Raw genomic sequence first — 27,462 nt, 5'->3', positions numbered from 1 at the left:
CATCCATTGGCAAATATATAATGACATTTTTATTGCAGTACAATATCTTAAGGGTCAGTCTGAAATCAAAAGCACATTCCAAAACAATGACAAAAATGGGAATAAATCAAATCACATACCATGGAACTTATATTCAAAGGAGATCCTGAAGAAAGTCCTAGTGCAGCAAGCAGGGATTTCCGTTTCGGAGAGTTGCCTGCATTTAAATTGGACGTCAAAGAAGAACGTTTTCTTCTGCCTTTCTTTTTTCCTTCTTGCGACATTGGCTGCCCAGATTCCAACTTGATGGCTGAAGTAATAAGAGCCTGTTTATTTAAACAAGGTTGCTTTATATTTCCACCATTAGCAGTGGAAAATATTATTCTCCGTTTGGATTCATTCTCCTGATCCGAGGCACCTTGGTCTGACTGTAAATCTTTTTTGATTACCTCCGAGAAGGCCTTTTGGGTGTCCGCATACTGCAAAACCCCGCCCACGCTTGGAGAACCGGATGTTTGATTTTGAGAGCTGGATAGCCTCGGACTGGCTGAATGTTGCGTAGTTGGAGAGTTCTGTTCAGAATTCCGAGACTGCATCAGGTGCATTGTTGGATGCTGTGGGTTTACGCTCTGTAGGACAGAACTGTTGGCAAGGATACCTACACTGGTGGAGTCAGAATCTTCTAACAATGTCTTGTCATGACTATTGAGGGCTGACTGGATGGGAGAACCAGAATGGACTCCATTGACCGCTACAGAGCCAGCTGAGTAACAAAAACCTGCAAAATGATAATCACAGTGTAGCAAACTAGCTTTGATAAATCTCTACCAGTTTTTATTATTGCTTGGCACGTGTATTAAAATGCAAAACAAAATGAAAACTTTGCCCAAATACCAACAACGATTGATTTCTTCTCCACTACATGATATATCCATTTTCATTCATTCACAGCCACACAGAAGACCTAAAATCTCGACTTCCATAGATTCTTTATTTTACATTCTAATACTTCTAGCTTCAATTACTTTGAAATTTGCCACAAATGATATTTTTGAAAAAGGTAACACATTTTGCTTTTGAGATTCCCTTCTGCCAACAATTTATTAGAAATATTAACATGCTGGAGTAATGACAAAGATGCCATAATAAAAATGGACGATATAACATTCACTAATATTCATTATGTTCAAATTAAAATTTCTGATCTAACCAATTTGTCAACGACATTCAAATTGTCATTTAAATCAACACAAAGGTAACCTGCTCCACTTCAATAACTCAAAACTACAAGTACCTGAGTTAGCCAAAGACTGTGGTTTATTTCCAGCCGCATTTCCATAGGTAGCACCATATTGTTTGTCAAGCATTGGTAAATCACGATTCGAAATGTGAATAGGGCTAGGTGTGCTTCTCTGTAAGAGATACCAAATTAACTGATATTTGTACAAAAACATTACAAAATATACAAGAAAACTAATATTTGATAGTGTCTCCTGCTGAAAACTTCTCAGAAACCAAGAACAATGAAATGCAAAAAGGAACTGTAGAGTATCACAGAGCTTCAATTTATTTGCAAAATCCTACAGTGCAGAAGGAGGACTGCACTGTCCACACTCCTACCCAGGCCCTATCCCCATGCATTTACATTAGCTAGTCCCCCTGACACTAAGGGTCAATTTAACATGGTCAATTCACTTAATCCTTTGGACTGTGGGAGGAAACTGGAGCACCCGGAGGAAGCCCACGCAGGCACAGGGAGAACATGCAGACTCTGCACAGACAGTGCCCCAAGCCGGGAATTGAATCCAGGTCCCTGACGCTCTGAGGTGGCAGTACTAACCACTTTGACCCCCCAACTTAGTGAATGAGTAATTTAAAAGCATCCTTTGACTACAATCTTAGGCTCCTATGCAGTTCTCTAGAACCAAGAAGTTGTTACAGCTCAATCTGAACATCATTTATATTTATGTTTTGTTTAATAGTGGTTCCATTACTAATCCCCGTTTCAGAGATTCATATCCAATGATCATAGCAACACCACCATCCCAAACCCATATATAAGAAAATGTATAATTATTGCTGAACATATATATTACGTATAGCTCCAAGCCAGAATATTTCAGCAATTCTGTCACCATAACAGTTTGGATTCTGCTTGTTTATACTTTTAAGTTGCGATTCACGTTATTAGCATTCACCAACAATAAATGCAAAGAGCATATGGGCTTTTTTGCCATTAACAATTAGGATATCTGATCAGCAACCTCTGCCACTTCTTTCCTTGCCTTATCCCATTGGGCCAGACTTCCTCTAATGCTCCCCCTGCTGAGGCCTGAAATTGCATTTTTCCTTGTTTCTCAATCACCCTCAATGCCCTTACCAAATTTATGCCATTCATGAGACATACCTCCTGCTAGCATGTTCTTTGCATTTCCTGATAAACAAGACTCTGCTCCAGGCCCACCAGACCCCCATCTCCCAAAACTTGGAAAACTGGTATAAAATAGATATATTAGGCTCCTCTAGAAGCAGCACTTTGTCATTTTGAACATAAGAACATAAGAAATAGGAGGAGTAGGCCATCCAGCCCTTCGAGCCTGCACCGCCATTCAATAAGATCATGGTTGATCTGTCGTGGCTCAGTTCCACATTCCCACCCTCTCCCCATAACCCTTAATCCCCTCTCTTATCAAAAACCCATCAACCCGCGTCTTAAAAATATTTAGCGAGGCAGCCTCCACCACTTCAACGGGCAGAGAATTCCAGAGATTCACCTCCCTTTGAGTGAAGAAGTTCCTCCTCAACTCCGTTCTAAACCGCCCCCCCTTTATCTTGAGGCTGTGCCCCCTAGTCCTACTGTCCTTTCTGAGCGGGAAGAGCCTCTCCACCTCTATCCTATCTATCCCATTCATCATCTTATACGTCTCAATGAGATTTTGTTCCAATATAACTTGATCATGACAAGCAAACTTAGAGATGGCTAAAGTTGGCAAATAACTTAAATAAATGCAAATTGTTGCAACACACAAGAGAAGTTGGAGAAGATGGGTACTGATTGTATTAAGGATTGGATGAGTGCCTAAGAACATACATGCAAACAAGGAAGCGGTCACCATGCAGCCCCTCAAGTTTGCGCCACTATTTATTATGGCTGATCTGATAGTAACCTCAAACCTGCAGACCACTTATCCCTGATAACCCATCATCCCCTTGCTTACCAACAATCTAGTCACCACCGCCTTAAAAATATTCGAATTTCAAAAAAGTTCCAAAATCCCTCAACCCCCTAAGAGGAAGGGTTCCACCTCATCTCCATTTTAAATAGACAATCCCTTATTTTAAAGGGTGACCACTAGTTTGAGATTCTCCCACAACATGAAATATCCTCTGCATCCACCCTGTCAAGCTCCCTCAGTATCTTGTACGTTTTAGTGAAGGCGCTTCTTACTCTTCTGAACTCCAGCAGATACAAGCCAAACTTGTCTAACATTTCCCCATAAGGCAATCCACCCATACTAAGTACTAAGCTGGTAAACCTTCTCTGAACTATTTCCACCCATTTATATCTGTCCTTAAATAAAGTGATCCTAATACTGTACACAGTAGTCCAAAAGTGGTCTCACTAGTGCCCTCTACAATTGAAGCATAACCTTGTGCATTCAATTCCCATCGCAATAAACGCTAATGTTCCACTGGCTTTCCTAATTACTTGCTGTACCTGCATACCAGTCTTGTGATTCATGCACTCGGACACCTGGATCTTTCTGCAATCTCTCACTATTTAGTGAACGTGCTTTTTCAATTTTTTCCAACCAAGATTGATGATTTTACATTTGCCCACATTATACTCCATGTAGCAGATCTTTGCCCAGTCACTTAACCTTTCTTTTTGTAGCCTCCTATTGAGCTCTTCATAATTTACTTTATCATCTATTTCATCAGCAAATTTGGCAAATGTCCCTTCATCCAACTCATGTATATAAATTGTAAACACTTGCGTTCCCAGCATTGACCATTGTAGCACACCATTCATTACATCCTGCTGACCTGAAAATACTATTTATGCCCACTGTTTCCTATTTGCCAATTAATCTTCTATCTATGCTTTCATTTTCTGCAAAAACCTTTGACGTAGCACCCTGACAGAGTATAAGAGGAGGAGAGACAAGGTTAAATAGATACAGTGCAACGAGCTTTCACATAAAGACACAAGTTAAAATAGATTTGAATCAACCACCAATGATAGAACAAACGCTTAGGGAAATTCATGACATAAGGGTGCAATGAAACGGCGGAGGGATAGGAAAAAATGAGGACTTGGAAATCAATATTGCAGGGAGCCAGTATTTTTGGAAACAGTTAAAGTAATCGGCACAAAGAACCTTCAGCAGAAGGTGGAACTTGGAAGTTCTGTAATAACTGACATTTGCAATAGGTGAAAAAAAAATGGAAAATTAATGGGAAGCATTTGAAAGCTAATTTTCTAAGTAATGGTGCAAATTAGTGTTTTATTCACCATGGCAGGAAGAGGAATTGCCAGAAAAAAAGCACTCAGCAAAAAACAAGAACAGCTCAGAATCAAGTTAGTACACTCGAGGTTTACATCTTTTGGACTAATTATAGCAGATGGAGATTTGACAAGAGTTGGTGCCAGAGGTACAAGCAAAATCAAGTATCTGGAGTTTTGGTAACATTTAGATAAAGGAAATGTTGTCTTAAAGAGACCATCAGGAAGGGGAGCAGTAACAGTAAAGGCAAGAATAATGGAAGAGAGTTACAGTTATGCATTATAAGCAAATGAAAGTAGGTTTGTGGATGACATAACTAAGAGAGACAGTGAGAGAACGAGCGGTCACAGGGAAATACAAATTACTCTCTGGAAGTTTGAGGTAGAGAAGGTAAATGTCAGAACTGGAACAGCAAAGGTGCTGCTCTGACCCAGCAATCCATTCCATATAGAGCTCATCTCAAGACGTCCAAGTCAAGTCAAGGTGAAGCGAAGCTATGGGCCTAGCAAGGGAGACAAGAAACTAGTAGTTCAGAAACGTGGAACAGTAGCAGCAATTTAAGTAGGCATTATACAACGTGAAGGGATGGTTGGGGGAAATTAAAGTCAAGACGAGTGTCATATCTACTGGCATTATAACCCCTTGTTCAACTAGCTAGGACACCAAACCACTAAGATGAGACTGGATGTGGAAACGTTATTTTAGCCAACTGAAAAAATTCTATACTTCAAATTGAGCCAAATATTACTTACCACTTTTTCAGCACGGACTGGCAGAACTACACTGGCCAGAGGAATGCTGACAGGCAACTTGTTTGGTTGAACAGTGCTCAGTGGAATACTGATTGGTAGGCTAGTTATGGTTTCAGAATTATTAACTGGACTTTTGCTGCCATCTTTAGAAAGCTACAGGGGAAAAAAAGGGAACATTCACAAAATGGGACATACAAGTGCAAAAAAGTCACAATACAGCCTTTCATTAAACTACAACTGATTGATGACACTGACCTACTTCAAGCATACAAATGAATAACAGATGGAGTACGTTTTCCAAGACCATTTGAAATGTTTGTAGTTTTGATGTATAGATATATCACTGTGTACCTTGAATGTACAAAGGATTAAATTAATACAATAAGCCTCTGGAAAGTACAGCATCTGCCATTAATCAAATAGATAAATCTAAATTTTGCAGCCAATGGACCCTAACCGTATTGTAGGGGTGAGAGCACTCTCGCCTCACTTTTTTCAGAAAAACAAAGTGATGGACAAGAAGGTCCATTCAGTACAAATTCAATGGTAACCAATACTGAATGATAAAGCAGCAAGGCTAGCAACACTGGATTGTAACTTCAGATGAACACACACTAAATCTTGGGGAATCGAGTCACCCAGTTTGGCTAGTTGTGGTTCAGCAGTTCTTTTTGGACAAGCACTGCTCATTCAACACGTGGAGGTGCTTGTAAAGATACACTGACTATGACCAACTGTGGTTGGTAACCTATCCACTGCATGTTTGCTGGAAGATAAATTATCATGGTCAGAGAACGAACAATGATCAGTGGAAGGCAGAACACATTTTAGCTTTCAACAACCAGGCCCGAGAAAAACAATGCTAGGGCCATCTAAAACTCAGTGAATTTTACATCACAGAGCACAAAAGCAGACAAGAAAATGTTACAGATCTACAAGAATAACAAATTGCAATGCCATTATTTACTTGCCAACATCAAAAAGAATATTACTTCTGGATGATCTGGAAATACTCCATTGAAAAATTGAAAAAACTAGAAGAACGTATTTCTTTATAAGAGGTTTTAGAAGCGACCAGACATTGAATTATTACCTCACTTATCATAGGTTCTCTTTTTTTGCCAAGCTCCATTAGGATTATTAAATCAGCTTCACAAAAAGAGCAAAGGCATCATCTAGAGATACTGCTCCTCTTGAAACTTCACCATGCTCCCGAGAACATCAACTAACAGGAGGAAGAGGCTCCACAAACATTCTCATCCTCAATAAATCGGGAGCCCAGCATGTCAGTGCAGAAGACAATGTTGAAGTATTTGCAAGTTTTCTCACCATAAATGCTGAGTGGGTGATCCATTTCAGCTTGCTCCCAAGATCCCTAGACACCACAGATGCCATCATCAGCCAATTTGATTCACTCCACATGGTGTCAAGAAACACAGAATGCACTGGTTACAGCTGATGCAATAGAAACTGACAACATTCCAAATGCAGCACTGAAGACACGTGCCAGAATGAGCCATGCCTAGAGCCAAGATGTTTCAGTACAAGTGGAGCACCGGCATCACCTTAATGTGCAAAACCTCCCAGGTAAGTCTTGTTCACGAAAAGCAGTACAAATTCGATCTCGCTAATTACTGCCATTCTATCAGTCCATTCTAAGTCATAAGAACATAAGAAATAGGAGGAGTAGGCCATCTGGCCCTTCGAGCCTGCCCCGCCATTCAATAAGATCATGGCTGATCTGTCGTGGCTCAGTTCCACTTTCCCGCCCTCTCCCCATAACCCTTAATCCCCTCTCTTATCAAAAACCCATCAACCCGCTTCTTAAAAATATTTAGCGAGGCAGCCTCCACCACTTCAACGGGCAGAGAATTCCAGAGATTCACCACCCTTTGAGTGAAGAAGTTCCTCCTCAACTCCGTTCTAAACCGCCCCCCCTTTATCTTGAGGCTGTGCCCCCTAGTCCTACTGTCTTTTTTGAGCGGGAAGAGTCTCTCCACCTCTATCCTATCCATCCCATTCATCATCTTATACGTCTCAATGAGATCTCCCCTCATTCTTCTAAACTCTAACGAGTACAAGCCTAGTTTATTCAGCCTCTCCTCATAGCTCAACCCCCTCAACTCCGGTATCAGCCTAGTAAACCTCCTCTGCACTCCCTCCAAGGCCAAAATATCCTTGCGCAGGTGCGGCGCCCAAAACTGCACACAGTACTCCAGCTGCGGCCTCACCAATGCCCTATACAGCTGCAGCAAGACCTCCCTACTTTTATATTCAATCCCCCTCGCTATGAAGGCCAGCATCCCATTCGCCTTCCTGACCACCTGCTGCACCTGCAGGCTGGGTTTTTGCGACTCATGCACAAGGACCCCGAGGTCCCTCTGCACCGTCGCCTGCTGCAGTTTTTCGCCCCGTAAGTGATAGTCCTTCCTACTATTCTTCCTACCAAAGTGGACCACCTCACACTTGCCAACATTAAATTCCATTTGCCATTTCCTGGCCCATTCGCCCAGCCTATCTAGATCCTTCTGCAGACTCTCCACACCCTCCGCACAATTTGCCTTTCCCCCAATCTTGGTGTCATCAGCAAATTTCGACACCCTACACTCGGTTCCCTCCTCCAGATCATCTATATAGATGGTAAATAGCTGAGGCCCCAGCACCGACCCCTGGGGCACCCCACTAGTCACCAACCGCCAATCCGAATAGCACCCATTGACCCCCACTCTCTGCCTCCTATTTGACAACATCAGCCAAATGATTGAAAGTGTTGTCAATGTCGGCATGTAACAAGCAACAACCTGCTCAAGTGATACTCGGTTTGGTTTCCACCAGGGCCAGTTACAAACTCACTACAAACTTGGTTCAAACATGGACAAAGAACTGAACTCCAGACATAACATGAATGCGACTGCCCTTGATGTTAAAGCAGCCATCTGATGAAATATGGTACCAAGGCAGCCTAGTAAAATTAAAGTCAGTCAATAGGAATCAGGCAAAACTTTCCATAATTTAGGCATCCCTAGCACAAAAAGGACGATGACTGTGGTTGTTGGAAACCAATCATCTCAGCCTTAGAACCTTGCTGCAGGAGTTCCTTAGGGTAGTGTCCAAGGTCCATATTCAGCTGTTATATCAGTGACTTCCCCTGCATCACAAAGTCAGAGCGGAGGTGTTTGCAGCCGATTGCGTAGTGTTCAGTACCATTCACAGCTCCTCAGATACTGCAGCAGTCCACGCCCACATGCAGCAAGACCTGGACAACATTCAGGCTGCGGCTGATACACGATAAGTGACAGCGACATGACAATTGCTGAGCAATGATCATCTGAAGCAAGAGAGAATCTATTTCCCCTGGCCATTCAAATAGAGTTACCATTGCTGAGTTCCTTACCCATCAACACGATAAGTTATTATTGACAAAAAAAGTAAACTGGACCAGCCATTTAAATACTGCATCTACAAGAAATCAATGGCTAGGAATTCTGTGGCAAGTGACCCACTACCCAACTCCTAAAAGTCTGCCCACAAAACTGAATTTCTACAAATTTGGGCGCAACCAGTCATTTCACTGAAATGTATTCAAATTGGGAGTTTAAGGTTCAGATGGGAATTCTGAAGGAAACTTACCGTAATCCCTTGCAGCCAAAAACTTGCAGGTTGCATGAGAAATTCCAAAACTACTTAGCTTTAGAAAGTAACTTATAACTTGGGCTTGCATGTGATAAAATACTCTCTACTTGCCCAGATGAATGATGTCTCAATATTCAAGAAGCTTTAAACCATTCAAAACAAAGCAGCCATCTTAATCAGCACCCCATCCATCACCTTAAAACATTCACTCCCTCCATCAATAAAACCAAGTAGCAGTAGCACATACCATTTACAAAATACTCTTGCAGCAATTCGACAAGGCTCCTTTGACAGCACTTTTCAAACCCACAATCTCTTCTACCAAGAGGGACAAGGACAGCAGATACATGGCAGCAACATCACCTGCAAGTTGTTCTTCAAGGTCATACACCATGCTGACTTGGAATTATATCATTGTTTCTTCATAGCAACTGGATCAGGATCCTGAAACTCCCTCCCTAAAAGCACCATGGACATACTTACACCAGACTGCAATGGTGCAAGATAGCAGCTCGGTTCTGCCTTCAGAAGGACAATCAGAGATGGGCAAGAGTGTTGGCCTTTCTGGTGACATCCACCTCCCACAGATAAGGTAAAAAACTTAATCCCAGATCACAATACTGCCACAAACCAGAAATCAGTTGAGGAGCTAATGCCAGTTTTGTAGCTAGAAAGTACATTATAATTACACATGGAAATTGCTGTAGATGGGAGTCTCGCCATTTCAATGCTGGTTCTGATATCGCACTTGGCATTTGCCGAGAGTGCTGAAAGAATACCAAGATGCACGATGCAAATGTCAGTTTGGCAGCTTTTAGAGCCTCATTTGTAATATCCAGTTTTGATTTCTACTTAGTAACAATATTGTAATCCAGGTGAAAATAAAAAGGTAACCAAAATTAAATGTCTGGAATAGCAACTTCTTGGAGTTCTTGGTTATCTAGACAGGCTGAGAAAATGAGGATATTCTCATTAGCCAAATATCACCTTAGAAGAGTTATGTTTGAAGTATTTAAACTGATGCATGAATTATGTTCAGTGGATAGGGTTTTTTCAGATGAAAAAGAATGAGGCAACTAGGAGATATGATTAAACAATTTTTTTGTCTATTTATTAGTCACAAGTAACATTAACATTGCAATGAAGTTACTGTGAAACTTCTCTAGTCGCCACACTCTGGTGCCTGTTCAGGTCAATGCACCTAACCAGCACATCTTTCAGACCGTGGGAGGAAACCGGAGCACTCAAGAAATGTATGCAGACATGGGAAGAACATGTAAACTCCACGCATAGTGGCCCAAGTCAGGAATCGAACCCAGGACCCTGGTGCTGTGAGGCAGCAATGCTAACCACTATGTCACTATATAAGTGAAGAATTAGATAAGAAGTCATTACTTTTAAAGATTCATTACCCTCTGCAACAAGACACTGAGCTTAGATTTACAACAATCCTTCAAAAAGTACGGAAGAATAAATTTCTCAGAGGAGGGCATCTCAACTTAAAAAGGTAGCTGGTATTATGAATACTCACAAGTTAGCATGGGCTTTGGGAACTAGCTTAATTGTCATCAAGAACTAGTGAAGAATTTCCTTAGCGTTTGTTCCTGAACTGTCAAAGATTTTATTTCGCTTCTTCCAAAAGCAGCAAAGTCCAGAGTGAAAAACAATGATATGCAAGGCTGCTCCATACTTATTTGGAGCAGGTTTGGCATACCACATGATTCTGTGCATGTGCAGATTCTACCTGTGCTCAATTCTTCCTCCTAACTGCAGCTGCAAAGTCTGTTTCTTAGTTGAACACAAACTCAACTTCTGTACAGAGCAATTCTTGCTTGAAAGACTGCAGGGGCAATGCTCCCAAAAAAATTATGTGTCGAATTCACATAAAAACTGGAGTAAATCACACTTTTTTCAGCGGAAGTTTCAAACTGAATCTCCCATACACTGTGCATCACAGATTATTCTAGCATGCTTAATGCTAAGCAAAAAATCAGTGGGCAGGACCTATTGCCACTGGAGAGGCTGGCGACAGCACTGAGTGGGCCACTACACATGCACTGATTTGTCAGCACCAAGATCGGCACATGCGCAGTGGCCCAACACTACTGGCCTCCCTCTGCTCATAATCCCTCTGTAGAGTGGCAGCGAAACCCTCATCCCCAACTATCACCCCCACCCCCCAGAGACCCTACTCCATTAGGCCCCGTCCCCTTGGCATTGCTCAATGAGCAGTGCCAAAGTGCCCCTGGAGATTTCAGTCCCAGGTCCACTGATGGGATTTAAAATATATTTAAATGACAATTCACATAATTCACACGGCTCTGCACTAGAAAATCTGGCTGGCAGAGACACGTGGAGGCCATGGCGCCCAGCGGGGGGTCTGCAAAGCGACTTCCGCTTGAGTCTCCCATTCCACTGTGCTACAAAACTGGCACAGTGGGCTGGGCAGGGGACGATTCTCCTTTTGTGGGGAATTTCACACCAAGTCAATGTGTTTTCACAAAACTGAACAAATGAAAATCAGTTCAAATCAGGCTGGTTCAAAACCAACACCATCAAAATCAACTGAACTACTTTAGGATGCCAAAAACTGTGTACAGTTCTGACCACCCTATTATAGAAAGGATGCAGAAAGAGTGCAGGAAAGAAATGATGGTTTCAGTTATAAGGAGATGCTGGATAGACTGGGACTCTTTTCCCTAGAGCAGAGGAGGCTTAGGGGTGATCATAGAGGTCTACAAAATAGAAAAGGGACATGGGTAGACAGTCAACATATTTTCCCAAAAGTAGGGAAGCCTAAAACTAGAGTTTAAGATGAAAGGGGGGATACAGAAAAGGATCCAGAGGGGCTTTTTTTTTCCCACTCATAGGGTGCTTTCTGGAACGAGCTGCCAGAGATAGTAGTAGAGGCAGGTAAAATTTTATCTTTTAAAAAGCATTTAAACGATTACATGGGTAAAATGGGATTATAAAGGGGATAAGGGCCAAATGCAAGCATAGGTGATACATACTGAGCGGCATGGACAAGTTGGGCCGAAGGGCCTGTTTCCATGCTGTAAACCTCTAAGACTCTATAACTGCTTCCTTGATAATACTTCAGTGCCTAGACAGGAACATCAATATCCATTAGATCTGGATTAGTCAAGGATCTCCGTTTTGAGCTACAGCCAATACTCCTTTCCAGGAGGTTTTCTTCACTAAGAACAGATTAAGAAAGATGATCACCAAGCAAAACCTCATATTAAAGGCAAAAGGTCTTGCGATTATTTAAGAAGCAACACCTAATCATCACAAATGGCATGCTTTTATACATTGCAAAGTACTTTATAACTGAGACCAAATCTGTTTCCACACTTTATGACTGAATTCAGATTTACCAGTTTCACCCACTCATGAGAGAATCGTTTACATCCTAATATAGGCACAAGTGGAAAGAATAGACAACAATCCAGAAACAGATGCAATTCAAAAGTTTATCAACAGAAGACGAAAATAAGAAAGTTCAGATAGCATGAATCACACCACAATGAATACACTTTAGAAACAAAATTGTAAGCACTATACTCATAGTACCTTCTCTGCACTTTTCTCAGACGTCATCTGCTGGGATATAGGGGACAAAGGTTGCTGTTGTTCACCTGAACCATGCTGGACACCATTTGGAATGCTGGGACTCTGATGTGAGAGGCCAGTTTCTTTTAGGTTTTCAATCCTGCAATTCATCAATTTCATGTGAAAGAGTTTAAACTAATTGATACATATAAACATACAGAACAAAATATATTGTATCTGGTACCCTTGGTTAAATCTCTATAATTCAGGATTAGGTTATTCAACTTTTGAGTCTATGCCACCATTCAATGAGATCACAGCTGATCTCTAATCGAACTACGTATACCGGCTTTTGTCCCACATACCCTTAATACCTTCTGTTGACAAAAATACATCAATCTCAGATTTTAAATTATCAATTGGCTTAGTATAATCTGCAATTTGAGATAGCTGAATTTCCATCACCCTTTGTATGTAGAATGCTTGAGAAGAAGAGTTTTCCCCATAGCGGATGCATTCCAAAGCCTGGCAGCAACTCGCTTTGTGGCAAGGTGAGAGTGTTAACTTGGAGCCCAATAAGATGGTCAATAGTCAGTTAGCATTTTTCCTGAGAGTCTCAAATTATAATTTATTCTATTCCTGGGTTACAATAAGATATATATGTGTGTGTGTGTGTGCGTGCGCGCTCTGGACTGATTTTGCATACCAAATGTCTCAGGTATGGATTGAACCATGTAGATCTGCCCCTAGCATAACACAGGAAGTTCAGGTCCCCTGGGTGTAGCCAGGTATGAAATTGTTTTTGGATTTTTTTTTTGTTTGATCATATTTTTGTGGTAGGTTATGCCTCCTTGTCTTGTGCCAAAATTGACATGTAATGATGTTCCTCAAGCTATATAACCAACTGTCTCCCTCTAATGGAGAGAGGGATGCCTAAGGTCCTTGTGGATCACAACTAATCACCACAGTTAGAATTGTGCAAAGTTTCAATTTTAAAATCTTGCATTAAAAGTACCAGCTTTGGATACTAGATAATTAGAAAATCCACCCAAATATTTACATTTGCTAATTGAACTCCATGCAAAAACAAAACACCTCTAATATCAGTAAGAAGTCTCACAACACTAGGTTAAAGTCCAACAGGTTTACTTGGTAGCACGAGATTTCAGAGCGGAGCGTTGCTCCTTCATCATGTGAGTGAGGAGCAGCACTCCAAAAGCTTGTGCTACCAAACAAACCTGTTGGACTTCTTACTGTGTCCATCCCAGTCCAACGCCGGCATCTCCACCTCATCTTTAGTATCAGATAATCAAAATTATATCCTCAAGTGGAAATACTCATCACTTGCTTGATAGGAAAAGTCCAAAACACTTTATTGTAACATTACTTGGCCCTTTCATTTCAAAATAGCATGTCACTGACCTCTGAGCACAGGCTGTTTGTATGTCATGTGCAAGCTTTTCACCTCCAGTATGATCTTGGTTCAAATGTCGACGAAGTGCAATTTTGGCAGGAGAAAACCTAGTGTAGTCAGGGAGAGAGTGACTTTGTAATCGGTCTGCTTTATGTTTACTCATAAGGTTTGGGATGCACAGTCCATTCTCCTGGTCTGGGAACACAGTGTTGTATACATTCTGAGATTTGGAAGGAGGCCGGTTTAACGAACTGTGAATTTCAAAAGGTGTTGCACTTCCATTTATAGAGAGTTCGGGGCTCAGACCATTCATGTTTGCCATTGGTATTTTAGGACAGTCAATTTCAAGCTGATATCTATTTCTTTCTGTGTCCATGTCATAGCTTTTGTTTTTGTGGCGTAGCTGAAGAGAGGCATCATCTGATGGCATATAAGATTTAAGTTGTATTAGCTCTTGCTGACGTTGACTCTTCTCCAACTCCACAATGCTTATCTAATGATGCCAGGGAGGCAAGAAAGAGGGAAAACAGTAATATTCTTAATCCCATCTTTCCAAATTATTACATTAACAGCAAATGGTTTAATATTTAAAGTCTGTACAAATACACATGAAGTTCTGTATTAAAAAAAATCAGCTAAATTCCATCAGCACCCAGATACTGTTAGCAACACCAAATTACCAGCTCCATAACCTCTTTCCTGAGATGCAAACTGAAAAAAAATACCCGAATTTCAATTTCAGATTGATCTGAAAATCATTTGATTTAAATGCCTACAAGCCAATTTAATCCCTCCATAGATCATTATAAACTATAGAAGTGCTTTCTCTTAAAACAAGACAATGGAATAAGTGATCATCATACATCCAGAAGATGGTTCTAAACAAACGATGCAAAACCTAATTTGATAACAATGGGATGTTGATAATGGATCTGATGAAGCCAATATCTATAAATTCCAATAAAAACATGCATTTCTGGATACAATCCTCAGTGAATCCAACTGGTTCACATTGGGATTGCCAGAGTTGTGCAACAATTGTTTAGAGTGTGTAAATTCTCCACTGACACTCAAAAGTAGCTGCATTTTATTTTGACAGCTGTATGAATTGTAAGCAAACTGAACTTCAGCATTGTCCAATAAACTTTCATTTGGGTCAAGTGCATTGTATTATTTCACACGATGTAGTTCTAAACAGCCAGCCTCAACTCGCACAGAAAAATTACATTGATACAGGGTAATAGCATGAAATGTACGATTATCTACTTCCTAGCCAACGCAACGATCAAGTGATTGATGATGGGCATGGCTGTGAGAAGTGGCAAATTTAATATTTGCAGGACCGACAATCATGTCAAATTGGCCAAAAAATTCATTAGATTTTATGTATTTATATTTAGGCTATTTATTCAGAGAATAGAATCCCTACAGTGCAGGAGGATGACATTCGGCCCATCGAGATCACACCAACAACAATCCCACCCAAGCCCTATCCCTGCAACGCCACGTATTTACCCTGTTAATCCCCCTGACACCAAGGGGCAATTTAGCATGGCCAATCCACCTAATCTGCACATCTTTGGACAGTGGGAGGAAATCCACACAGACACGGGGAAAATGTGCAAACCCCACACAGACAGTGGCCCGAGGCTGGAAGTGAACCCAGGTCCCTGGCACTGTAAGGCAGCAGTGCTAACCACTGCGCCACCGTGCCGTCCTAACCTTATTACCTGTTAGATTCTAAATTTTAGTTAGCGGTGGCTATTAGGGAAATAGCTTCAACTCTGAACCTACATGCATAAAGCTAAAAGGGGAATGAAATCAGGTATTTTAATAAGGTCAGCACTATCGGAGAGGAAATAAATTCTTCTCCCAATCCCAAAGCTACAAAATTTCAAGTTAAATAATAACATGTTTGTGTAATAAGAGATCTGCCAACTTTCATGAACTTGTCAGTGCGTCAGATACAAAAAAATTGTTTAATAGACTAACGCTAAGAAATGCACACATGTAAAGTTTGTTGTATTACTGAGCGTGTAATCTTTTCTTTTAAAGACATGCATTAAACCCAAGGTGCGTAGGCACATGTTCAAAACAGCCACTGCTTGGAATCCACTGGCATACTCAAAAATATTGTTGAATTTAACCTAACACAAATCAACTGTACGTGGAAAGGTGAAACTTCTCACTGATTCTCCAACCAGAAGCACCCTTTTCAGATACGTCTCAAGAGGTATATCAAAGTTGAATGGAGAAAAATCTCAGCTCCTAGCTACTTGTCCACTTTTCCCACTTAACATAATGAGGCAAGCTAACTGATCAATCAAAAGTATCTTGCAGTATTGCAGGTCTGTCTTTCTCATATCTGACTGACAACTGTGCCAAAAAGTGGACTTTATTTCAATTTGCGATCATGTACGTAATTTTAGATTCATCCAAAGGAGACATCACCTACACAAGGAAACCAAACTCAAATCTTTGAATTTCTTGTTTTAGAAAATTAGTACAAGTAATAGCTTGTTACTATCCTACCTGGAGTTCTAAGCAGTGCCTTTGTTTTTCTGAGATCTGGCTTTTCAAGGCTTGCTTCTCCTTCAGCAGGTTGTCCAAAGACAGAGAAGACCAATCCAAATTTAGCTCTTCACATCGTGCTTTCAGCTGTAACATTTATGACCCAAGTAAAAAACCTTTTAACTAACCCTCACCCAAATAAAAGATGTTCATATTCCAAGATTCTCCATAATGTGTAAACCATAGTCTTTTCTGACTGCATTAATAGAGGTCTTTCTTCTCAAGTCATTTATCTTTAGAAGTGCTGCATGTGGAAACCAAATCTTCATTTCTAGCTAAATCACTAACTGGCTTTGAGAACAGAATAGCAAATTGACCATTTTCTCCTTCATAGAGAATGCAGCATATCTTAACTCAGCAATTCATAATAAACTGATGACAAACTTAACTGAAGATGTGCAGTAGATTGCAATCCCTAACAATTCTGTAACAGAAGTTCTTTAAAGAGCACCACAATGACAAGGCAAAAACATTAATAAATTCAAGATTTATTTATAAATACTTCATAACCGAGTTTGGCAATAACTTCTATTATAGAATGCCTAATTACGACTGACAAGAGGTCAAGCAGCTCAGACTGCAACAGGAATCAAAAATGACATGTTTTAATTATATCCCACTTGAAACCCATTAAATAATTACCAGCTGTAGACTGTGTTTCCTGAGGTCACCGTTATCCTTTTCCAGCTGCTTCGTCTGTTCTTTTAGCTGCCTGTTATGAGCAATGATCTCTTTCTGTGCTTGGAGTAAATCATTGAATGTCATGGCCTTTATACCCAACTGGAATTAAAAAAAAAGAGAGGGTGTAGGCCAAAATATAGTTTTAAAACATTTTGCACAATTGAGAAGGCTAATTGTTAATTCTTTACTACAATTTTTACATACACATTATTGCTGCTTAATAAATTTTCCAAACAAAAAAATCTTTCTTGATGAATTCTGCATCACATTTTTGACGGAAGTAATTTTGAAAATTAACTTGTTGGTTGGTAAATCCAAACACATCTGAAGCAATCTGAAGACATCTGACAAAATATTTATTAATTGGGTTCCTGTCCTCCAATAGTACTTTGTATCACTCAGTAGAGTCATGTTTAAAATCTGCAAATATCTGAATTTACACATCACTGATTTCAGTTAATACTCACCAAAGACTAGACAATGAAATGTCCTGCATCAACTAAATAGCCTCAAATGTGAGAATTAATTGCACATATCACTAAAATTGGTATACACGTGTTATGGTCAATAAACTGGGCAGCATGCTGGCACAGTGGTTAGCACAGCTGTGTCAGTGCCAGGGACCCAGGTTTGATTCCCAGCTTGAGTCAAAGCGTGAAGTCTGCATGTTCTCCCAGTGTCTGCATGGGTTTTCTCCAGGTGCTCTGGTTTCTCTCCCACAGTCTGAAAGTCACGCTGGTTAGGTGCATTGGCCATGCTAAATTCTCCTTCAGTGTACCCGAACAGGCGCTGGAGTGTGGCAACTAGGGGATTTTCACAGTAACTTCATAGCAGTGTTAACTGAAGCTAATATTATTAAAACTTAAAAATAATCGAATTAAAAAACTGGCTCATGGGCATGCAGATGTGGTGTGGAGAGATAAAGAACTACGGATATTGAAATCACAGAAAAGGCTGGAAAATATCTACAAGTCTGACAGCATCTGTGGAGAAAGAATGGAGCTCTGATGACAGGTTATCCTGACTCGAAATGTTAACTCTGTTCACAGGTGCTATCAGCCTACAGGAGATTTTCCAGCATTTTCTGTTAGTATGAAATTTGATCAAGAAAAATAGCTGAGGTTGGCATGATTAAAAAACAAATTCTCGGCCAATCACTCTTGCCCCATTCAATAAAAAATTAAGACAAAGTACATTTTCCTGATTATTTTCTATAAACACCACTTTAAGTTGCAGACAGTACTAAAATTGTATTATTTCTTAAATAGTACTCCTTTAGAATTTATATGTCCCAGTCAGGATTCTTTAATCTGATCGGTTGAAGTGACATGCTTTTCCTTGGCTTGCTCACAGGTCGCCGTGGAACGAACTGTGCTGAAACAGACATCAGTTCGGCACAAAAATAAAATCCGCAAAAACTCTGTTAAGCAGCTGTGAGCAAGGTGAACAGCGAGGACCATCCCTTAACAGCTCACTGTAAAGTCCAATCCGCTGCTTCCAACACTGAGCTGTTTTGTGGGGTTTCACAGGAGTGCTGCCAAAAATGAGTGAGGGGAAAAATTCTCCACACCCCATCCATCACATCAGCTGTTCAGTTGAGACAGCCAAGTTAGTGAATGCCTATTACTAAAGGATTCATATTTAAAAGTCCCCCTTTATAAAAGGGAAGTGAATGACAACTGAATTAACCTGGAGGAATTTAACTATGACTACTTTTTGAGAGTCTGGAGAATAGGAGCATAAATCCAGATATAATAGCAATAGACCTTCCTGCGTACAAAGCAAACAAGAACAGAAAATGCCAGTGTTGCATAGCCATAGGTTCTTCCTCAGAACTCCAGGAAGGATTTCAATCGAAACACAAATTCCTATTTTACCAATAAAGGGGAAAATAAATTCTATATTCAGAGAAATTCAGCCCTCTATCAGTAGCTTTATATTTTACAGATATGGCCACATAGCTTATACCTCTTCAAGTTTTTGCTGAAAAAGAAGGCGGACTTCTTCCTTCTGTGTCTGACAGTGCCGAAACAACTGCTGTGCTGTTCCTGTCAACTGCATGTTCTTCAACTGCAAAAAAAAGGTTACATTTCACTCACAGCTACCCAATTGGCTTGCATTTTCTTAAATTCAAAGATGGAATAATTACGTCAACTGGTATCAAAAAAGAAAATGCTGGAAAATCTCAGCAGGTCTGGCAGCATTTGTAAGGAGAGAAAAGAGCTGATGTTTTGAGTCCGGGCAACCCTTTGTCAAAACTTTGATAAAGGGTCATCTGGACTCGAAACATCAGCTCTTTTCTCTCCCTACAGATGCTGCCAGACCGGTTGAGATTTTCCAACATTTTCTCTTTTGGTTACAGGTTCCAGCATCCACAGTAATTTGCTTTTTTTTTAACATCAATTGGGATGCTACATTAAAGATCATGCACAGTGTTTAGTGCTAAACTTCTCAAAAGCTTCTCCAGTGGTCTAGCTTGAAAATGCCTCAAATTTTTGCTAATGTCATGATTTTAAAAAAAGTGAATTCTAAATTAACAATGCATTTCAAAGGCATTTCTGGTGAACATTCAAATGGAAAACAAGGTTCATTGTTCATATTGCAGCTACTACATCATATTTGATATCAAGGAGATTTGACTTTTGCAGGAAATAACCTAGAGGAATTGATCCATTAAAAAAAGAATAATTTCATAGAATTGCAGTGTTGGGGGGCAAAGAGAGCAGAGAGAGGACAGAGCAAGCAGGGGGAAAAAGTACAGGGAGTTCGCAGGTGGGAAAAGCAGAGACAGAGGAGCAGAGCAGATTCGCTGTTGTAATATAGGAAACACCGCAACCCATTTGTGCACAACTGCTTCCAGAGGCAGTAGTGTGAAAATCATTTGTTTTAATGATGCCGGCTAATGGAAAAATACTGGCCAGGACACCAGGGATAACTCTTTTGCTCTTTGGTCAAAGTGTCATGTTATTTCTTATATCCATAAATCAGGGACAACGTTTAACATCTCATGTGAAAAAAAAAGCCTCAAAAAAAAACTGGCAGAATATTCTGTCCTTTTAATCACATGATAAATGTTATGATAAAAGTGATCCAAATGTTGTACCTTTTCCTGGTCCAGTAACTGCTGTAAGTTTGTCTTGTACTGAGGTGTCTTCATATATGCCATGAACTGCAGATATTGTAACCTGAAAGACTCTGTATTTGATCAAGACTAGTTAATGCATTATTCTTACTCTAAAATAAATAAACACATTCCTATCACCAAAATACATTAAACTAAAATACGACAAATAGTGTGTATTTGGGAGGGAAATATTCAGAACATCAACTGCATTTTGAACTTTAGTGAATCCAGAACACTTGGCGATGGATTTCTTCAATAAAATTGAAACTGGTTAAATAAATAACAAAATGTACAGTTGCTCTTCCAAGTACTTAAATGGATGCTTTGGAAGAGACAATAGCTAGGGAACATTCTAGCAATAGAAGACAAGTAAAACAGATCTAAAAGTGGAACAGTATTCAAAATCTCAACACATTTTCAGAGTATCGTTAAACACTAACAAGCAAGCTTTTAAGAAATGACAGTACAACATACATGGGCACCGCTACCATTCTACACCAATGTGTAGTATGACAAGAGGCACTTTCCAGACAGGTCATGCTAAAGAGATACAACAAAATAAAGTTGGAGGATAAAAATCACTGAGCCATATTACTAACAGTAGGATATAGTAAGGCATTCTCAGATCAGAGTTGATATCTCGACTTTTAGCCATGGATTGGGAAAATGATTGAAAGAAACCTGCTTAGCATCATTGAATTGTAACCATAATTCTCCTCACAAACCCTTCAACCACAATTACAGTTCTGCCACACCCATGGCATTAAATATCACTACTTAAAATTAAACTGCATCCTGTGGAATGCGTCCATGGCTCTCTATTCCTCATTTTCCTTAACCTCTCCGTATATTAATACAAGTACAATATCATCCTCCAGTATCTCTCCACTGCAATTCATCTTTTACAACCATGACCCATGCTCCACTTTAATCAATGAGAACGTACCTGGCAATGGCTCTTCCTCCTCTGCCTGCACATTTATCTCTGGTATAATTAACAATATATCTTCAACCATCATTTTTCACTCTGAATGACAAACTACAAGGCAGTTTCAACATGCGCAATGACAACATTCTGATCTACCTGTGTCATTGACATAAGGATTGTTGCCACCTTCTCCAAGCATAAATACACATACACATATATAAAAAAAATCAAGATGTAAATGAAGTATAACTTGAGAATTCAAGCCTTCCATCTTCCATCAACACCTTAGCTTTAGGTCCATTAATTCAGCCAGTCATCTCAAACTGCCCACTGGCATCCAGCTCAACCAATTAATTTCACCTTGGCAATATCTTTCACTTGTACCTAATTTTCTCCTGTTCTAATACCAAAACTCTCACCCATGCTTTCATGACCTCAAAGCTGAATTGTTCCCACGTTCTTACAGCTGGACTCCCAGCATATTCTCTAAGCATCAACCCTGCCCAAGAGCATTCTGTATGCTCGTCCATGTCAACCCCTACATATCCATAATCTTCATTCTTACCCAATTCCACTGGCTAAGTGCACCAGCATTCTCCTTTCAAAATTTCAATCCTTCTTTTCCAACTCCTGCAGGATCTCAATCCACCCTACTTTTGTGGCCCCCCCCCCCACTACACTGTTCCTTGTACCCTTTACTTCTGAATCCCTCCAAACTACCATCATCAGCAACTCACTTAGCCACAATACCTTACGTAATTTTCCAAGCTTTCGCCAACCTCCTTCAAACCTTGCTTTTGCTCTCCCATTCTGGACTAATTGCACTGTCTTGAAAATAGTTTAAAGTGAAGAGACAGCAATAAAAAGTACTCAATCCTAGCCTTATTTAGGTGGATCTAATGGTGTCAAAAATAAACGCAATTTTACCAGCAGCATCCCTTGTGCTTGGGTAATACAGAAGGGGAAATACTTTTGTCTTGTAGACTGCAATCTTCAGCCAAGATCAATGAAGGTTGCCCAGCTTCAAAGGTCTATCTGCTGATTTGGCCACAAGAGACCTGTCACATTGCATCAGTTTCTAGTTAATAATGTGCAAGGAGTCTGATGGGTTTTATATTTTCCAGATCTTCCCATATAATTTTTTAAAAAATAGTGCAAAAACAGCATGTCTGACTGGTTTCATCTTTGTCTTGATATCATCGGTCAAGGAAGCATTACTACAAATTGCACTCAAACTCACTTTTGCTAAGGTACTGTGAGATAAGCCCTTCCACCACAGTTTCAAACAACAGTCATCCATATAGAAATAAGGGCTTATGGACCAGCACACAATATACAATCTGCATTATATGCAATCCATTAGTTTTGAAAAATATCATGCAAGCTGCCAATCCGACATGCTCACCCAGTGCTTCCCTAACTTTTTCCTCAGTGTGACCCCATTTTAACATCCCAAGCTTTGAGCCTCAGGGTGAAGATGCAAGAGGTTCAAAACTTGAACAGCAGGGGGTGGAGGTTTCATCTGTTGAGCACGAAGTGAGGTGTGGGACAGAAAGAGAAAGAAAGACACACTGACAGACAAACAGATGGTTGAGCAAAGTAGGGTTTAAACTGCAGGGTTTTCAGAAAAAAATTTACTTTTTCACAGGACCTTCTTAGAGCAGAAATTTGTGGCCTGATTAGTCACATTCACTATTAGAAACAAGTGCACGAATTTACAGGGTCTTGCAGCTGTTAACATTCAGGCAAGCTCCAGAAGCAGCTATTGCTGCCTCAGAGCTCGTGACCCCAAAATTTAATCTTGTGATCCTAAAGTGGGGCTCGGCCCACTTTAGTTGGGAAAGTTGGGAGACTTCGTGCTAATCACTGCATCACTTCACATTGCAAGAAATCTAGTGTTTTAAACAATCTGCTGTCAAGGTGGCAAGAGAGTACAATCAGCATCTGTAGGCCATTGTTATTAGTCCTCATAAATGACAGTTACTCAAATTTTAATTTACTTGGCTAGTCAGAGAATTTTTTATTTTGCAAATCTAATTACAGCATTATTTCAACTTAATAGATGTTTCTATGTTAAATCTAAATAAAATTCCAGAGTTCAAACAATATTATCCAAGTCACTGGCATTTTTTCAAACAATACAGACTCCAAAGCACTAGTTTTTAAATTTGTATCCATGACTACTTTTAAGTAATTTTCTAGAAATTGAGTAATGATCAAATTCAGCAACTTACACCTACTCATCAAGATTTTACATACTTGCTGTACAATAATAAGTCAAATCATGTTTTAATTCTACTTTATAACCTTGCTCAGAACAACAGGCGTATAGGTATGCTTGCTGGCCTCTCTCTTCTCTGTTAAACCCTTATTTCTCAGAATGCCAAGTTCTTGTCCCTTGATTGGGCAAAATATGGCTGTTGTACAGGGCTCAAAATCTAAAACCCTGCTCCAAGGTCTATAAAGCCCAAGTTGCATCATTAAACAACTGCAATCAAACTTACAAGGAATCCAAGATGCCCTTTGGAAACATCCAACCAAATGGGCAAGTTATAACAGGTAAGGTAGCCAACATGAATGCCAACAAATTGAGGAGACAGTGAAGTACTTGGGAGTTCTCCAACAGGTGGGCAATGTGTAAAATTGATTAATAAATTTTCTGACACATCAAGAGCAAAATGGTTACAGTAAACACAAAATTCCAGGGTTACTCATTCAGATCTATCATTAAATCATGTCCAACTTTCCAGTATTAAAGTGGAAGTAGGAAAGATAGCTTTTCTACTCCAGATCCATAGCAACAATGTTTATAAAAATAGAAACAATTATTCTCACCAGTGAAATGAAGACTCAAATGATCATTTAAGTTGCATGCTAATTACCATTTCAATAACTACGTCAAAAAGGTATTGAATCAAGAACTGATTAGACAATTGTTTCAGGTGAAAATAATGAATAAAGACTTAACAGTTTGACAGTTTTGACTACCTTAAGCAAAACTTAAATAGTAGGTAGAAAATAGAACACAACAACTGGAACAGCAACAAGCAGAAGTTGCACAGAACAGTGCTTCTTACTTGCATTAATAGAAAGGTCAGAATAGCCATAAAGTTACATCAGACAAATGCCAAAACACAGCTATACTTACCTAGCAGCTTCTGTAGTGCAGGTGGTGTAGGACCCAGTAAAAACTGATTGGGTGAATAGCGTTGCACTTTGGGAGGTAGTTGGTAAAATGGACTATGAGGTGACTTGTACGCATCTGGAAAGACAAAAGCAACACATTTCAGGTTTGGCAAACCATCAGTTTGTAATTATCAGTTTCAATACAAATAATCTCAACCAAACCATCCAATATTCCAAAATGGTCGCAGTGCTAGAGAAGCAAATCTATGGTATATGCAGGCAATGCCAAAATGGTACTGAACTTTTTCTGTTGCAGTTAGAACATTTGGAAGATGATTAACATACACAAAATTTAATGGCAATTGTTTCCCATGCCAAATTACTTTTAAGTAGAATACAGCCATGAGTAACTGGGGTAAGTACACAAACCAATTTTGTCTTATTCTTATATCCCACAAACAGCTGTTATATTATTCACCAGTAACTGATCAGAAAAGCAAAATAAGTGATCAGTTATCTTTATCAAGCAGCCAACTAAATCCAACATTCTTAAGAAATCCTTGCACGTGGGTATCAATAACCTTCACATAATTGAGTAGAGAATGAGTGTTTAAAACATAAATTGCATAAAATTAGCACTTTTGGAACCACAAAACAAATCAGTGAGTGATCAGGTTAAATTTAGCTCAATGTCTATTTAGTAAATGAAAGAGAAAATCAATTCACTGCTTTTCAAAACCCGTGCAATCGGAGACAAACATCTTCCAAGAATTACTTGAATAAATTGTGGAAGCTACTGAGGTGATTTGCTCACCTCAACATTAGATACATTCACTATTAGAAATTAAGAGACACATTAAAGGCCTCTACAAATGAAGAATCATAGCACTCAACTCAAAATAATTACCTCTGACTTGCCAACAACATTTCAATCAATCAATCACAAATTTTGTAATGTATTTGGTTTAAAGAATACTGAGCTAATATAGTAAAAACACTTTTTGGCGAACACAGAAGCCTTTTTATGGTGACAGTTTAAAATAAGCCAGTGTGCAAGCCAACTCAAGTAAAACAAGGTTTTTATTTACTATAAAAACAGAAAAAAGGGCTGGAAATACTCGGCACAGGTTTTTATTTGCCGACAGTTATGAAGTATGACGAACTGCAGCTGATGTTAGACTTACCCTGAGGTGAGGATGCCGACAGAGTCTGAGCATGTAAAAGATCCAGTGCAGATTGGCTTTTCTTGGTATTCCTTTTTGAAATTGCAGTGCTCATTTTCTTGGGGCGGCCTCGTTTTCTAACTGCAATTCTTTTGCTTTTGTTAATTATCTTACTCTTACGTGGTTTAGCAGGTGAAGATGCTTTTTTAATCCCAGTTACCCCAGTTTTTTCCTCCTCGGGACCAGAATCCTGCCAATAACAAGTCACAATCACTAAAGAAAATGCAGTATCTAATTTATTGAAACTGCAGGAAACTAAAATCATGAAATGCTTTCATTTCTGAGTAAAATAGATATGCTTTGTCCTTTCATATTCCACATTTTCTGCTATACTATTATGATACATCCTGTTTAAACAGGACACTTCAGGAAAAGCTGAAAAATTATTCATTGGCATATTATTTCATTTATTCTAATACAGCAAAATTCAGCTAGTTTGATCTGCAAATCAAGTATTCAGTCAGTCACGATGCACACGTCAACAGCAGCTCTAGGCATCAGACAGACAAAATATAAAAGTCCCAACTTGTAATAATATCAGAAAGGGACAATTATACTCCCAATGACAAATTACAAGTTACAATTCCCAAAGCGTTTGCTGCAGTGGCTTGATCAGGTAGGCTGCTAAAACTTATTTCATTCAAACTGAACACTGCACAGTACCTTGGTTGGAGTTGTTGTACTACTCTTATTTTCTTTATTTTCCTTTTGTTGTCTACGTCTAGCTGCCTCTTGTTCCTCCTGTAACAAATGTTAAACTGCTATTATTCATGGTGTAAGTAATGAGTAAAGGAAGGGTGGGAGTGGAAAGAGGAAGAAATTAGAATAGGTGATACATTTTGTAGATGATTATACTTCTAATATCCAGGAGGTAGAAACAAACATGTTAGATCAAGAATAGCCTTTTGATCTCAAATTCATGAGCTTGTCGTAGTGACAGAAATAATTTCAATAAGCTAGCAAAAACGACTTACCCTGAGTTTTGGATTTTTGAGACTAGAAAAGTAGTTTTCAAGCTGAAATGAAATAACAAGTTTTGCTTTCTTATTGTTATGTCTTGAAAATAATATACTACTTGATTGCCAACAACTTCTGGCAAACAGACTCTGGAGCTGACTGAAGCCAAGGCAGGTGTATTCATTTCTTTGGACTCAAGTCTAGGCATACCTCTCATTCTACTAACAGAAGGAGATCTCCCACCCTTCCAATTCCCCACCCACCCCACCTTTCACATTCTCTGCCCAAAACCCAAGGTCACTAAACAAATTCATGGCAGCAAGATATTTCTCCCTGTTGTGGCATCATTTACATCTTCTGCGCTTGAAGCTGAAGAAACATTGAAAGAAATGGGAACATGTGCAGTAGGCCAGCACATAACCCACCCAAATCTCCCATAACCAGCCCAGCCAGTGCTACCAACATGAGCACCTAACCAAAAGAAACAAGGACTTGCCATTGACCCAACCCAACGAAGTCTCTCAGTCTACATTGAGATGAGACAATTAACTCCATTAGAGTTAGCAAACATAAGAATTCAATTAAGCATAAAGCTAATATGGCATACAGTGAAAGAAAAGGCATCTTTGTGGGAAAAGTAAATCAATTATTGATACAGAAACTTGCAGTGAAAGTAAATTGTAACTTTAAAAATAAGGCCACCTTTCAAGTTTCACTTTCTTTAGCTTACTTTTCACTGACATTTCAAAAAACCTCCTCTTACAACTCATCACAAAAACCATTAAAACTATGGCAAAGGTCACTAATAACACCACCCACCCCACCACGATAAATAACCGCACATTCCGAACAACTTAAAAACAACATACTTACTATGGTCCGATCAATTGTATGCAGGTAATAAGAGACTGGTTTACCAGTCCACGAAACTGAGCCTCGCAGTGGTGATAACTCCACAACTCTCATGATAGTGCCAATATCTTTGAAAAGCAACACAGAAAACATACTGGTCAT

At 39.6% G+C, this 27,462-nt stretch overlaps 1 protein-coding gene across 5 annotated transcripts in view; it reads right to left on the bottom strand.

Annotated features, from left to right (window-relative positions):
• Positions 1-27,462, bottom strand: part of dot1l (DOT1-like histone H3K79 methyltransferase) — a 92,868-nt gene that overhangs the window by 23,932 nt on the left and 41,474 nt on the right. For all 5 annotated transcript variants that reach the window (XM_080213134.1, XM_080213135.1, XM_080213136.1 and 2 more), the window contains 14 exons: positions 27,322-27,428; positions 26,466-26,507; positions 26,155-26,232; positions 25,453-25,681; positions 24,291-24,404; positions 20,194-20,285; positions 19,059-19,160; positions 17,052-17,189; positions 16,371-16,496; positions 13,847-14,331; positions 12,446-12,584; positions 5,240-5,392; positions 1,274-1,391; positions 120-757 (listed from right to left, as the gene is read on the bottom strand). In XM_080213134.1, the coding sequence (XP_080069260.1) occupies positions 120-757; positions 1,274-1,391; positions 5,240-5,392; positions 12,446-12,584; positions 13,847-14,331; positions 16,371-16,496; positions 17,052-17,189; positions 19,059-19,160; positions 20,194-20,285; positions 24,291-24,404; positions 25,453-25,681; positions 26,155-26,232; positions 26,466-26,507; positions 27,322-27,428 (2,561 nt within the window). The remainder of the gene's footprint in view (positions 1-119; positions 758-1,273; positions 1,392-5,239; positions 5,393-12,445; positions 12,585-13,846; positions 14,332-16,370; positions 16,497-17,051; positions 17,190-19,058; positions 19,161-20,193; positions 20,286-24,290; positions 24,405-25,452; positions 25,682-26,154; positions 26,233-26,465; positions 26,508-27,321; positions 27,429-27,462) is intronic.

This window comes from Carcharhinus amblyrhynchos, chromosome 26 (genome assembly GCF_965287045.1).
Source record: "Carcharhinus amblyrhynchos chromosome 26, sCarAmb.v2.hapA, whole genome shotgun sequence".
NCBI classification, from domain to species: domain Eukaryota; kingdom Metazoa; phylum Chordata; class Chondrichthyes; order Carcharhiniformes; family Carcharhinidae; genus Carcharhinus; species Carcharhinus amblyrhynchos.
This window is presented reverse-complemented; position numbering and strand designations above follow the sequence as displayed.